The 16,169-nt window shown below is 34.4% G+C and overlaps 2 protein-coding genes across 3 annotated transcripts in view; both read left to right on the top strand.

The window, feature by feature from the left end:
- Positions 1–4,501, top strand: part of LOC121322189 (nck-associated protein 1-like) — a 54,558-nt gene extending 50,057 nt beyond the window's left edge. Inside the window, 4 exon segments of the mRNA XM_041261780.1 lie at positions 1,103–1,219; positions 1,701–1,810; positions 2,854–2,943; positions 3,621–4,501. Coding sequence (XP_041117714.1) covers positions 1,103–1,219; positions 1,701–1,810; positions 2,854–2,943; positions 3,621–3,737 — 434 coding nt within the window. The 3' untranslated portion in view covers positions 3,738–4,501.
- A 4,732-nt stretch (positions 4,502–9,233) lies between these two features.
- Positions 9,234–13,482, top strand: LOC121322188 (secreted frizzled-related protein 3-like). Of its 2 annotated transcripts, XM_041261778.1 has the most exons (7): positions 9,234–9,323; positions 9,429–9,911; positions 10,496–10,555; positions 11,164–11,229; positions 11,771–11,975; positions 12,118–12,181; positions 12,478–13,482. In XM_041261778.1, the coding sequence occupies exons 2-7, from the start codon at positions 9,458–9,460 to the stop codon at positions 12,562–12,564; spliced, it is 936 nt and encodes a 311-aa protein (XP_041117712.1). In that variant the 5' UTR covers positions 9,234–9,323; positions 9,429–9,457; the 3' UTR covers positions 12,565–13,482. The 2 variants fall into 2 exon arrangements, with proteins under 2 accessions (XP_041117712.1, XP_041117713.1); XM_041261779.1 differs by lacking the exon at positions 9,234–9,323 and having other exon boundaries at positions 9,373–9,911.
- Positions 13,483–16,169: the final 2,687 nt, after the last annotated feature.

Here is a 16,169-nt window from a genome sequence, read left to right on the forward strand (position 1 = left end):
ACAGAACAGGAAAATCCAATGAACAAAGGCACATTACATTTTTTTTAGCAAAACTCAACCACTCTTTATCCTCTCCAGTCCTGGCCGTGCGCCGTGAGGTCTACACCCTGTTGATTTTTATGTCTGTTTCATGGTCCCGTGTGCAGTGTTGTGTATGAGAGAGAGCTGGTTTAAACTGGATTCTTATCTTGTAGTCTGTTCTACCTAAATTTCTTCTTAGAGTGCTGGGGCCCCTTGTAGCTCCACAGCACTTTATCTCCTATTGTGTTTGGAAGCCTTCAGTCCCAATGTGCTCTGTTATGTCCTTAGAGTTCTTGGGAACCTTCAATAGTGATTTGTGCCGTACGCCCAGGCTATGTGATTCTGGCTTTCATCAGTTTGTCAGTAGTGGTATGTGCATTTTGGAACTAGCATTCTGCTATCTCCAGTGTCAGTTGCTTTTCAGAAACTGACAAGTGTAGCTGTGCCAGTCCACATGCTTAGCAAACTGCTACACAATTCTTGTTCCATGTTTTCCAACATGGAACAACTTGCCGATCAGTTGGAGAAACCCCTTCAGCTGATGCCTTCAAATCCAAAACCAATTTTTATAGCCTGGCATTCTCCTCTAGATGAGCTGATATTCTCTTGTCTCCTTACTGTGCTTACTTTTTAAAACTAGATTAAAAACACATTTTTTATAATATTGCTGTATATCCAAATTGTTTACTTTTTTAAAATATATTTTACTGTTTTGTTTTTGTTCTGTTCTTTTTTTATTGTTGTTTTTGTAATTTGTTTGCTTTTGTCCTTGTAAAGCATTTTGTGGCGTCCTGTCATGAAAGGCTATATTTAAAAAAAAAAAAAAAAAAAAAAAAAAAAATTGATTGAAAATACTCCGGTATTAAACCTCAGTTGACTGTGGTTGCCTCTGAATTGTTATCAAATGTTGTACTGTTAATATAATTTACAGTTAATTACTTTGCAATATTGCATTTAGTTTGTATTGGCTCTGCTATCTTGTAAAATATTAATTGTTAAAAATGTATACTGTGTGTTTATGTACATTACCTATAAATCCGAAAAAAAATAATAGTTTAAAAAAAGTATTTCTTATTTGCAGAGAATATCAGTCCAGAAGAAGAATACAAAATAGCCTGTCTCTTGATGGTTTTTGTGGCAGTTTCAATGCCAACCCTGGCCAGCAATGTGATGTCACAATACAGCCCTGCCATTGAAGGTAAATTAAGAATTGTAAAAGCCAAAGCAAGTATAACATTTGTTACAATTTATTTGCTTTTATTTTCACTTAACCCCTCCCCCAGATGTGATATATTTTGTAGATCATATGTTAACATTAATTATTTATTGATTTGTATCAGGTGGACAGCTTGTATTCCTAAGATATTTATCAGTTGTGTGTTTGTCTGTGTGTGGTCAAACCAATTACTTTAAAAATGTTATTTTAAAATAAATAAAATATGTTACTGCAGCCTCCTGTTTCTTAGATCTCAGTGGATAGTAAAGTTAAATTAGTGCTTAGAAAATGTAGCAACAGCTGAAAATATGGATGTTAATGAAATTAATTGTGAGTGCTTTCCAATACAATCAACTCAATACCTTGGACGGTGCATTGTAGTTGACCTACGTAAGAATTTTTAAAAACCTGCTCTTGTGGAGTTATATCATGTAATTACAAATCCTGTTTTGTTTTGATTTAGGACACTGCAACAACATTCACTGCTTGGCAAAGGCAATAAACCAGATAGCTGCTGCATTGTTTACCATCCATAAAGGCAGCATTGAGGACCGTCTCAAAGAGTTTCTGGCTGTAAGTGTAATTCTCAAAATCAAGTTTTCAAACCTGTTTTGTTTTAAAAACCAAAAGTGACTTGCATCATGAATTGCAGTACCTTCAAACACAATCTGTGTAAACAGCATTTCTGACTTTTTCAAGTTTTCTGTTACTGCCCAGTCTAAACTGCAATACAGTATGTGTTCGCTGTTTTGTGAATGTTAAACAAGCATAAAAGACATTGCACATTAATTCATAATTTTAATCCTGCTGATGTATTGTGATAAATTGTAGTAGAAACTCAAAAGTTCTGACAATGTTTCTGTAAACTCATGATCCACATGTTGTATTGAAATTAGTAAAGGGGTCTGATACACCATTTTGACAAAAATTGCACAACAAAACATTGCAGTGACGTGTTTTCTTGGATAAACCATTCTGAAAATATGTCATCTTCCACTTCAACGTACTCTTGTAGCATGTATTATTGTTGTTGTTATTATTATTATTATTATTATTATTATTATTATTATTATTATTATTATTATTATTATTATTAGTGTTCCATAAAAGCTACAGTTTCTTCTGAAATTCTTAGTAACTTTAATGTCTTTTCCTGAAACAGATTGTTTGGCTGCACTGTTTAAGACATGTGTGCCCTATTTTCAGTGGAACTATTGATGCTTTTGCCAGCAACACTAGTTTATGGATGCTAGTGTAAATCTTGTATTATAGCCCTTAATATTTCTTGGTAAAAACCCATTAGCACAGTCCTTGTTAAACCCAGTAATCCTGCTTTTATCAGGAGATCACCAACTACACTTTTTGTAATCTCCATAGGGCACAGTTTCAGTAGGAATTTCCCCAATGTATAAACAGTGCAGACTAAAATTGCATTAAGGTGACATTCCAGTTAAGTCAAGTCTATGTCTGAAAGGCAAGTCACAGAGATAATCTGTTCTGTGGAAATTGCTGGATTAAGCCTTGTAACTAAAAAACTGGCAGATTAGTTTCTGTGTGTAACATGTTTATAAAAGTATTTCTGTGCTCTTATTGGTTAATATTTATTTCTTCAAAAGCTCGCATCTTCCAGCTTGCTGAAAATCGGACAGGAGACAGATAAGACAACGACACGGAACAGGGAATCGGTTTATTTGCTGCTCGATATGGTGAGTCATTAGTTAAATTGAAGCTTCACTCAGCACCTAGGGGATAGTGCTAGAGCTGAGTCAACAAAGGGTTTTCCGCAAACATCCCTGCTGCCATAAGTCACAAAGCAGTGGAAACACCACTTGACATGAGGACAATAGCAAGACATTCTCTGCTAAAGTCGTCATTTCACTTTGTTGAAGTACCTTGACAGTGACCTCAATCGGTTGCTTAGATCTCTCTCCTCTCTCTCTCTCTCTCTCTCTCTCTCTCTCTCTCTCTCTCTCTCTCTCTCTCTCTCTCTCTCTCTCTCATATTTTCAAATTGGAAATTAACTGGGAACTTATTTCATGGTAATGCTACAAATTGAGTTTATTGTGCCAAATAAGTACAATTACTTCATTGTAGTTAAGCATCATGAGCTCATCATCAAACATTTAACAGCTTGCCTTTTGAATCTATTGATGTTTGCACAAGCTTTGTGGTAGGACAAATACTACATCATTAAAAGGGCATGCAGTGCAGTTTATGTTAACTTTGCCTTTTTCATTCTTATCAAACAGGCACGTTTACTGTGGTACTGTATGGCTCTGATAACATAGAAGCTGTATGGAATAGATTAGTCAGTGTCACTTTGTGTGCAGTCGTTGTTTTGACAGGTTCTTGGCATTTTTCTTTTTTCTTTTATTTTTTACAGATTGTGCAAGAGTCTCCTTTTCTTACAATGGACCTGTTGGAGTCCTGCTTCCCCTACGTCCTGCTGAGGAATGCATACCATGCCGTCTACAAGCAAAGTGTCACATCTTCAGCATAAATATCATTAAATTGGAGCCAAGGCATGATCAGAATAATCATTGCTTTGGTAATAACATAACTGTGAGGTTGTTTTACATTGTAGTCTTAAGGGATTTTGTGAAATCAGATCACTTTTTCATAACGATGTATTAGTGACCGGTTGTTTCCTATAATGATTATAGTAATCTATAAGCTTGGTTGATAAGGATTAGTGACACTACTACAACCATTTTTGAAAAGGACCTGTGTTAGAAAACACTAATTAAACTGATTTCTTGGTTGGATTTTAAGTATCTTCAGTCATGCAAAATATGTTGCTTGTTTATTGATACCTATGCTTAAATGATAAATAGTGATTATTTTAGATGGTTGTTCTAGCTTTGATCTGTGTGGGTTATAATGTGCATTTTTTTGTGGATTCTAATTTTTTTTTTTTTACACTTTTTTTTTTTCTTATTTTTTTGAAATATTTGCCAAATTATGACACTATATAAAATCTCATTTTGTTCAAGGTTGGGCAGAATTGTAGTTAACTACAAAATATTCTAAGCAACATGTTGTTTGTACAAAGCATAGTATAATTTTTTTTACTAACTTTCATGGAGCCTTGTTGGCATTAACATCACCATTGTTGTACCCTTCTGTATGGTATGATAAACATTATTACATATTTATCGAATGTTGATAAATTGCTATCCCTTAACTACTTTTTTATATGTTTTAAATTTTTGAAACTCCAGTGTAACTTCCATAACAAAATAAACATTAGGTTATATCCCGTAAGTTTTTAGATTTTTTTTTTCTTTTTTCTTTAGCGATTTAATGTATTTATTTATTTTGTGTGCGTTTGTGTGTGAATTTGTACATCATATTTAAACTCGCTTCCAATAGCTCATTTTTCATAAAGAGGTCTGATGATTAGTGTAAAAGCTGATCAACATGTAGACTATATTACATTATACCACAACTGGCTATGAATGAGCTGCTGCATGGTTAAAAAAGTGTCTTTCCAATCAATCACAAAGAGCGTTACCTGGTGCAATATTCAGTGTCATGCACTTAAATTAGCTGGGACATGTCTATGTCTTCTAAAAATATTATTGAAATAGGTCATGGTCTGGATGATTTGTCATGTATCATAACACCAGTGACACCTGGAGCCAAAAGCATCCCCAAAGGAACGAGTCCAAAAGATTTGAGCTAGTGAGAATATTGTTGAAACAATTCTATCAAACAGTCTTATGAATGAGTGAAAGACACAGAGTCTCTTTTTATCGTCGTGCAAATTGGCATTGAGTACTGGGGCGGCTCAGTTACTCTGAAAGCTGGCCAGATGGTCCAGTCTTTGATCAGCACCACGAAGATCTTGGTTCTCAACAATTCTGAGTCTAGACATTGTAAAGAGCTCCAATTCTTGGAGATGTCTGTATGTACACATTAGTAACGTTTTGTATGATAGGAAAAAGGGCTTCTGTGTGTTCATCAGTCATAATAGGCTTCTCTGTTTGTCAAAACACAGTGGAATAGAAATGGCAGCAATGCTAGGTTTATATGCTACACTGCGTTAGTCACCCCTTAAGCAACTTTAAACACACTTAGGAAAGGCTTGACTATTTAAATCTGTTCCACTTACCATTTCTAAGCATATTAAACGTCTAACATGCTGTCACACTATTTTGTCTATTGTGTTTGTTGTAGAATTTAGATAAACTTGATTTATAAATCTAAAGCTAAAGTTTGCTTTTATTATGACTGGTTGATAAAGGAAACTGCCCAAATAAGTTATGATCTTTATCTTAAAAAGGGTGTGAACTTGGCACTGGGAGACATATTTGCTGTAAATAGGTTTGGAAAAAAAAAAAAAGAGAGAGAGACTGACTATAAAAGCTTTTCTCCACCTGAGGGAAAAAGTGAGGCTTATTATTTTTGATCAATAGAATATTGTAACCACACACACCAGTTCTAAACTCAGATAATTTTCATTATACAGTATGAGGGATTATAATTACTTTTAAACTGCAATTTAGTAACAAAACCTAAGTCCTGCATAATCACACAAAATAAGTGTTAAACTAGAGTGTACTCTTACCTGGTTGTAAATGCTGCATGTTACCATGTTGTACAGTAGCCTCTTTGCTGTTAACAGATCTTATTTTTACATGAGGGGCAAACAAAAATGTTTGTGTCTTGCTGTTGAAATGGTATGTGTATCTACACACTTTTTTTTTTTTTTTTTTAAATGTGTTTTCAAACTAAAGCTCTAATTTGAAAAACTGGGTCTGCTACTAACCTTTAGAAGTTCCATTTTTATTATTGTGTTTCAATAAGGTTACGTAAATCACTTGAAAATTGATCATTTTCAAGTCCTTTGATCTAAAACAAATAGTTTATCCATGACAAATGACGAAAGCACATTTATTAAAACTTGCAGTAGTTAAAAAGTAATGTATGCTGCTGCATTATTTTGAATCGTCCTTTCTTCCGAAAGGTTTTAGCTGCAAAGTCAACGTGTAGTACCTCATACAAATACAACAATACATTGGGCAAAAATGTAATCTAGCTCAACCCTTCACTTTGACCTGGGGCTTAAATGGTGTTTGGTTCCCTTTCAAATAAGAAATGTAGTCATTATTCTATGGGTATTTAACTCTTAAAGACCCAAAACCTGAATAAGATATCAAAGGTCTGCCCCTGAGGGCATAAAAGTAATGTGCTCACAGACCTCCGTGCTTTTTTCCTTTCAAGTGACCTTTTCAAGATTTTTGAGGACGAGCCTTCAGCTGCTCTCATATCGCTGAGTCCCCACACAGCACAGACACACAGGTGGGTGGGTTACTGATCCCAGAGAACAGAAATCAGCCCTGCTTTTATATCCACTTTGAGTGTGCTTTCTGTCCATCTCCTTTACAGTCTGACAGCGAGTGACAGCTCCATACACTCTGCCCAATTCGAGCCCTGGCATACTACATTGACCGGACAAACTATTTTTTGTCCTCTGTGGTCCTAAATCCAATGGTCAATCCCTGTCTAAGTAGAGTCTATTCAAATGGATAACAGACTGTCAGGACTGCCTATGAGCTGGTCAACTTGCCCTCTGCAGAAAAGCTCATTCAACCAGGGGTATGGCAACTTCATGGACTTTATTTCAGACTGCATCTGTAAAGTACATATGCAATGCAGTGGTGTGGGCTACTCCACATACCTTTACTAGATTCTACAGACTGAATGTCATGAATCTTCAAAACCCTGGATTTGGAACAAGTGTTAAAGACGGCTTTCCAGTCGACCCTTACAACACAGGGATAAAGGTGAATCTCCCTCAGTTTTTTAGCCCTATCTACTTGTTACTGGGGTTCCATATGGTAATGCACAAGGCAGCCTCCCAGCTTCGCATTCAATTGTTCTGCAATCTTGCCCTTGCGACCGCTTTGGTACTCTCAGCCATCCGGTAATGATTACATTTCATACTTGAAAGGGAACATTAAGTTATTATCATAACCCTGGTTCCCTGAAATAGAAATGTAATCATTAACCAACAAGGTCGCTGCGTCCATGATTGCAGCAGGCTTGAAGGAAAAATGACGCAGAGTTCTGTGAGCGCAGTATTTTTATTACATCAGGGGCGGGCCATGACTGCGTCACAGGCTCTGCAAGCAGCTTTGATATATCTTATTCAGGTTTTGGATCTTTAAGAGATAAATACTCATACAGTAATGGTTACATTTCTATTTCAGCGGTTGTGTGACTTTAGTTTCTGGATGACAGAGACCAAACATGATGAGATACTGGCTTGATAATAGGTGGACAAGAGTATTATATGATTTTCTATGCCAAGTTTGATCATGTGTATAACACACCAAACAAAACATATAATTGAGAAAGTAAACAGTACACACTTTATAAATACCTCTACTCCTCTATTGGTCTTTACAAGCCATTCTATCAGAGATGTCATTCCTTTCCATTTTAAAATAAATCTGTCTGGTGGTTATTTTATATCATGCAGTTATGTAGCAATGGCTAAATATAATCTCTTGAAACTGCTGGTTCCACCTGCTCTTTTCTATGGCTTGTGGACCCAACTACAGTTGGAAGGTAACAACCTCCTATTACAGAATATACTTTGCATTCCATCACAGAACTGTATTTATCTGAAAGCCATTTAGAAGCAATAAGTAGTGTTTGTTTTTTCTTTACCCAAATGAGACTTCTTGTTAATGCACAACTGTGGGCAGTTTCATTTGGATTGTAGTTGGTTCAAAAAACAGTTTTTTTTTAATCTTCCCTAACAGTCAGCTGCTCACACAGGTGGGAAATATAATTGTAGCTCCTCAAACTTCACTTTGTACATTAGGAGAAATTGCTTTCCAAAAACATGCACTTGTGTGAAATAAAGTGACTAATATTATAGTTTGGAGAAAGTGTGTTGTCAGGTCTTTAAAATTTGAAATGTGTCTAAGGTACTTGAGCACCTAGTTCTGATAAATAGTTAAGCACACTAAAGGTTGACTTTTATGGATTGCAGGTTTGTTTGTGTTGTTTTTTTTTTTTTTTTGTTTTTTTTTTTCAGGTTTTGCACGCATTTTTTTTTTGTCCAGGTGGTTGTACGTGCGTAGTGTAAACTCCAATGTTAATAAAATTCAACAAAGTTCAATTAAAAAATTTATAAAGTATCAGTTGTTAGGAAAGTTTGTAGATCATACAAGAATATTATTATATCGCAAGAACCTGCTTTTGAATTTCTTCTTTAAATTAACTTCGCTTGGAATCAGAAAAGGGTTGCTATTTGCCAGTATACCACTCTTTTTCATACAGTCGTGGGGGAGGGGTACATACCTAATGAACGTAGTTTTCTTATGAAAAAAAAAACATTAACACTCATTAAACGCACCGACCGTGAAACGGGTATAATATATTAATCATTGTCGTAGCGCGGCTGAATTATTTAAATTATAACGTATTTAAAATATAACTTACATACATTAAAAAAAAATATATTTTTTTAATTAAATATTTTCATTTGTAACGTTTTAAGAATATACATTATGGAACGCAAAATAAAAGCTGCAACTATCTTAGAATCTTACAATTTAGCACCTGAGGATCTACCTCATCTTAAAGGGTTACAAGAGTAACCCTGCTTCAGAATGAGGTCCTCCTGTTGTTAACACACTTGGAAGGGAGGAAATGGAGTGCATCCTTCGGCCGATATCAGCATTAAGGCTCTGGAAATAAGGAGGAGGGTCTGTCTTGTTAGGAAAAGGGATTTGCCGACTGAAAAAGACCTGGATCTGAGAAAGAGAACTCATTCAACAACCACTGCTGTTGCTGCCATAAACTTCCACAGCTCCACAAACTGCAGATGCAAAACCAAGAACGAATATAAGCATGGACCTTTTGGTTAAAACTTAGTGATTTTAGGATTTGATTTTCTTTCTTTTTTTTTTTTTTTTTTGTTTTGTTTTTGTTTTGTGATACAAAATATTTTATAGTTTTAAGGAGAACATATTTAATATTTAACATCGATCTTAGCCTAAAAAAGAGATAGATAGATATATATATATTTTTTTTTTTTTTGGATTTGCGCTTCGGAATTATTTAACAGGTATAGCTAATCAGCCAGAATTATTATTAAATCGATCAGATGATTAGTATTATTTGTATTATTATTATTTTTTAGGTTTATTTATTTATTCTTTCTTTTTTATAGTAACACTTTGTGGGGGACATTTAAAAACAATGTTTTCCAGTGAAGTGATTGTCTCATTACTCGCCGTTATGTGTATGGTTGCGATGCCCAGCGCTCATGGAGCTGCATGTGAATCGATCAGGATCCCGATGTGCAGGTCGATGCCTTGGAACATGACAAAAATGCCGAACCATCTACACCATAGCACTCAGGCGAATGCTATCCTCGCAATCGAGCAGTTCGAGGGCTTGCTAGGGACAAAATGCAGTCTGGATCTGCTTTTCTTTCTATGCGCTATGTATGCACCGATCTGCACCATAGATTTCCAGCATGATCCAATAAAACCGTGCAAGTCGGTCTGCGAAAGGGCCAAAAGTGGCTGCGAACCTGTCATGAAGCGATACAATCACACATGGCCGGAAAGTCTTGCCTGCGAGGATCTACCCGTTTATGACCGAGGGGTATGCATCTCACCGGAGGCAATAGTAACGGCAGAAGCACCAGGTAAGTTAAGATAGATGCACTGTTTTAGTGAATTATATTAGTGCCAGTATACCGCTACCGAACTCCTTGAAAATTCAAAAAGTGGACATATTGAAAAGCATCCAGACAGATGTCTGATCAAATGTAACACTGAATGCAATAATTCAGTTGTTATAAGGTGTGAATTTTTAATTGTAATTACAGATGTACATTTAAATATAACAATATTTCCTCAATACCTGCACCAATTAAGGCAAATGAAAAATGGTTTAGACTCCAAGTACAGTAGCCATTTAAAAGGGTAAACTTTATTAATGAAGTAAGACAGTTCTTAAACCAGTCAGCAACTGTTGTATTCTTCTAATGATATATATATATATATATATATATATATATATATATATATATATATATATATATATATATATATGAAGAATATTGTCAGTGGTTCAGCAGTGTTAGTTCACTAGTACAATGCATAATTACAGAAACAATTGAACACAACTGATATCACTGTTTACGTTATGAGGTAGCCATGGGGGCAGTGTTTATTAGTGGTTAGGCAATGACTTGTACTAACCTTATGCTGTTTTAAATCAATTAAGAATCAATGCCAGATTTCCCAATGGACTCTCACAATGGTAACTGCAGAGGCACTAACACGGGTAATTATTTTTCTTTTTCAACCTCCTTACACAATGTGCTTATGGTGTTTAGGGTTATGCTGCTGTTATTAGAGAGAGAGAGAGAGAGAGAGAGAGAGAGAGAGAGAGAGAGAGAGAGAGAGAGAGAGAGAGAGAGAAAGTGAACGATCATTTGTATATAAAGTATATATAACAAAAATAAATTTCTAAATGAACACAGAATGTGTTTGAGGTTTTGTTTTCAATCATTTACTAAGAATAACATAGTTTTGGCCGTAGTCACGACCCATTTACCATTGCATTAAGTTTACACCATTTTTATTTTTATTTTTTTTTGTAAAATAAAACACAAACATCCCATTTCATTTAGATACTTTGCTTTTTGAGTTATTTAAACATTTTATATCACAGTTTTAATATTACTAGGGGCTGTTTTTTTTGTTTTAGTGAGTACAAGACAATACAATTATCCCTTGACTTCCTTTTTAATATATTTAAGTCAGTTATTTTAATTAAACAGATGTTAATCTTAATAAAAAAATAAAAAAAAATCCACAATTTGTGTTTTTTAACCTTTTAGGGTATTGCTGTCATCTGTTCTGAATGTCTGTTTCCATTTAATTTCTTAGAACGCTGCAAGTGTAAGCCAATTAAACCTAATCAAAAGACGTACATACGGAACAATTACAATTATGGTGAGTTGAGATTGTATCTAATACAAGCATGTTATATGATCAAACTAGAGATGTGTGTTTGGGATCCAGGAATCCAAGTGATCCATCTGACAAGCAGTTTGTTTTCTTTCTTTTTCCTATTTTGGCTTTATGTGTTCTGTATAATAAAATGTCATAAAAAAATGTCAGCAGAATATTTTTATGTAATTGTATTTTACAACTTTGTTTATTTAATTCCATTTATTATCAGGTACAAGTAATTGTTGACATCTTTGCATGCCGGCATATATATATATATATATATATATATTATATATATATATATATATATAAGTATATATATATATATATATAATATAAGGGGTTATGGTTCATTTGGTCAGTTATGTGTTTCATGATTGTTCAATCAGACAGATGATATTGCTTGTAGAAACCAAATATTTACCCAGCATTTTCTTAGCCTACACTCTTGCCACATTTTAATGCAGGTTTTATTATGTTGGCATATAGACCTGCTGTTATCAGTCTAATTGTTTAAAAAGTTTCTGTTTCTTTTTTACAGTCATTCGAGCAAAAGTGAAGGAAGTGAGAAGCAGATGCCATGATGTGAGTGCAGTAGTTGAGGTTAAGGAGATCCTCAAGTCCTCCCTTGTGAATATTCCCCGAGACATAGTGACACTCTACTCCAGCTCAGGTTGCTTATGCCCGCCACTAAATGCCAATGAGGAGTATATCATCATGGGCTACGAGAGTGAGGAACAATCCAGGTACAAATCCAGAAGCAATCTCAAGTTGCTTGCAGTTTGTTTTTCTTAAATCTCTATTTATCAGGAACCTGAGTCTACACATTCAAGATAAAATAATTAATTGATCAGCGCCTAAAACAGGTACATGATTTTTTTTTTTCAGGTTACTCTTGGTTGAAGGTTCTATTGCTGAGAAGTGGAAGGACCGTCTTGGTAAAAAAGTGAAGGTAAAAAACATGAGTATTCTATACATAATAAATCCACAGTTTTTCTCTGTTATAGTTTAAAGTGAACGGGACACATTTACTAAACTTTTCCTCCAGTAAAGTTTACTCTTCATTTTTCTGACTATTAAAAATAAAATAGAAAGTGGAGGAAACCCCAAAACATTTCCTGTTAAAGATATAACCAGTAATTTACAAATATGTAAAAACACATATGAATGTGTTGCCCTAGTTGTATTAAGAAAGTCGTGTTTATTGAGCTATATAATAAGAAAAAGGTTGGAATTTGTTTTTACCAGCGCTGGGATCAGAAACTTCGCAACCCAGGAAGGGGAAAGAGTGAATCAGCCTCTGGCAAAACCAACACAAAACAAAGTCGTCACTAAATGCAACAATGCAATGGATGAAACATTGAGAATGGCATTCTTGAAGCAGCAAAGAAGAAATTGCACTATTGCACGTTTTTGTTCTAATGTTGACTATGAATCTTAGTTGTTGTTTTGGGGGTTTTTTGGGGCTTTTTTTTTTTTAATTCTTTTGCACGAAAAAAAAAATACTGCACACTCTACACAGCGTGGAAACTGGCTTTGCAGAAAAATGAGTGAAATATGTGGTTAAATTTATATCTGATGCCCCTTTACAATGATACCCTGAAGAATGATGTTGGATATTTATTGAATGGGCAAATATGCACAGAATTGGAACTGTGGCTAGAGGAGAATTAACCAGGTACATAATAGCTCAGCAGTGTCTGCGCTCATTCAGTCTTACAGTGCAATATTTAACTAAGTGGAATTTCAGTTTGTGAGATTTAGTAAAGCGGAGTAACACACTTGTAAGCAAACACTGTGAAACAAAAGGACAGTTTTTGACAAGTTTGATGATGGAAGACTGGGTGTAATGACTTCAAGGATAAAAACCACCATGCTTTATTATTACATTAGATTTGATTCCTTTATTATTGTAGTCAATTGTACAGAACTGTTGTTATCCAATTAACATTGCCTTCTGTTTCAGTTCAACACGCTTGTATTAAACACCCTGGAATTAATTAAAGCATATAAAGCATACATATTTGTTCGTGAATAATTCCAATGTATTTCCAATTTCTATTGTTTTAATAATCAGATGCAAAAATAACTGCATTTCATGACTTGTTCATTTTGGTTTGCAGACTTATGTTCTAGAAAAATCTTGCGTTTCGCTAAATATATGAATGTAATTGACTATTTTTTTTTTATTTTGACTAGAAAACCTTGTTCATTGATTGCAAAACAGGCTTAATAAAATGAAAAGGACACACATAGAGATCTAACCTTTTAATTTCACAGGGGTTAGAAGGAAATTGCTGTTAAAAGATCATTTACTAAAATTCCTATATATTTGTTATCTGCAGTACATTTAACATAGCATGGCAGGGTACAGCACGTATAAACAAATTCTGTAGCCTTTTAATGAAACACTTAACAGAAATGACAATGGTACTGAACAGTAACAGTATAGAAATAAATTTACACATTGCAGTTATAATGTTACTAATGTTTAACATTTTGTATATACTTAATAAGATATGCAACATTGCCTTAACAACACTGGTCAGGGAATACATTACCAAAAATCATACTATGTGTTGAGAATATGACAAATCCTATAATCAACAACATGCAAAAAGATTTGTAGCATAATTATAGATGAAGCACAAAAGCAACATGTCATTAGAAATATATATTCAGTATTTTCTGGGTTTGGCTTCATAGCACTGCTTAAGAATAGTGTGTGTGTGTGTGTGTGTGTGTGTGTGTGTGTGTGTATATATATATATATATATATATATATATATATATATATATATATATATATATATATATATATAATATATAATGCAGCAGACATTTTCAAAAGTGTTGTACCATGTGCACATGTACATGTTATCAAGCAAGTGAAGCTAATCAGGCAATGGGCAACAGAATACATTTTTGTTTAGTGTACTCACTATCTGGTATTTGATTTTATTACACCTTAACATAAATCTGGCTTGGATTCCTTTTAATAACAGCACATAAATATCTTAAAGTACATTGGGAAATTAATCCAGAAACAACAGTAGCTTTTCACTTGAACTATTTTTGTTCTTATTTAATATTGTTCTTAATTTGGTACATTTTTGGTCATATTTAATCTTAATTTGTTGAACTATATCCTAGAATCAACTTTCCCTGGAGATTATTTTAATAATTGGCAATTAAACCACAAGAAACATAAATAAAACCAGGGATAAAATCCAAAGTCAATATGCTGCCATTGCACTGGATACATATCAGTTGGCAGGAGCAGTCAGTGAACCCATATTACAGTGTAGACTGTGCTACCCTCTTTATCAAAGTATTACCAGATGTCTTGCCTGGATGTGGGAATACATTATTATTCCAGGGCAATCTTTCTACAGTATTGGGGCTCATAAGCTTGGAATTAATCAATAAACATGTCCACCTTTTCTATCTGTATAGCCTGCATTGAACGACAGTGAGCAACAATAGCATACAGCATTATGAACATGGGAGAGGAGTGTTTAACAAGTTCTTCGGAGATCACGCCTCTGTTTTGAGTTTGTTTACTCGTCTCTCAACCATCATATAATTTGACCTTTCTTTCTGGTTATGCATGGAATTAGTACCGTATACATGTATACCGTATGTGTGTGTATATATATATATATATATACCCATATATTATATATATATATATATATATGTTATATATTATGGCTTTGTACCGTTTTTAAATTAAAACCTGTTCAGCCCCAAATAACACTGTGCAACTTACAATGCATTTATCTCCACGGAATGCAAGTTTACAGTACTTAGTAAAAGCACTACATATATTGTAGTACCTAATGACACCAAGCTCAAAAGCTGGCCGTTCGTTATTGCACTGTTGCTATCGTATTTGTTGTTTACATCTGGTAAACCACTTAGTAAATAAGTAGCAAATTCAGCTGAGATATTGTAAATCTGTGGCTTCCTAAAATACTTCTCAAAAGCTCAATTTAATAGACTAGCTTAGTTCAGTCTGGGGTAGGAAACATTACATAAGTCAAACACTGACACATACACACACATATACATGTCGCTCAGTACTTTTCACTACCTGTATTGTAATGCGAGTCATCAGGGTTTTTTGTTTTGTTTTGTTTGTTTTTTTTTTCCCAATGTCTTGCCTAAGCAAAGAAACTTTGCAAGAATAACCTTCGGCAGATCAAAGACATATTTTCAAAGTTATCATATAAAATGTGGCTGATATCTGTCCCTCTGGGCAATGGGGATCACCTTTCTGCTTGTTGAAATGCCACAGAATAGAACTGTAGTTAAGCTGACATACCTGATAAAGTAATGGAAACCATATATGTCGAGGTTCTATTTTTTTTTTGTGCTTATTTTAAACAAAAACCTACTGTATTTAGTTTTTCAGCCAGTGACAAATCAGACGCTGGCAATCTATGCTTACTGTTCACAAAAAATGACTGAAGTCATATGTAAGATTAAGTTTCAAAAAGTCAAACATTTTTAAAAATCTGCATCCTATGGCTGGGGTTTCAGTTTACCTATGGGGGTGTTTTAAAAACCCCCCAATAAAAATTGAAAAAAAAAAACACTAACACCAATGTTAACAAAGGTGATTTATGTTTTTAGCAGTTTCAGCACACAATAGTTGATTTTTGGGTGTCCAAATTGAAGACAGTAAATACAAATCTTACTCCTTTTCATTGCAGAAAATGTGCATTCTTGAGCAGTTCTCCATTAAAGTAAAAACCTGTATAGGCAGCATATACTGATTTGAAAGCTGCCTCCAATCTCACCATGTGCTTATGGTCTTACATTAAATGCAGAAAGCAATACAGATGTACTCTGGCCCGGATAGGCAACACCAAACAGTGCATATTAAACTGATATACGACTTCATTTCTTTTTGTTGGCACGTACTGAAATACATT

This window comes from Polyodon spathula, chromosome 10 (genome assembly GCF_017654505.1).
Source record: "Polyodon spathula isolate WHYD16114869_AA chromosome 10, ASM1765450v1, whole genome shotgun sequence".
In the NCBI taxonomy this organism is placed as follows: Eukaryota; Metazoa; Chordata; class Actinopteri; order Acipenseriformes; family Polyodontidae; genus Polyodon; species Polyodon spathula.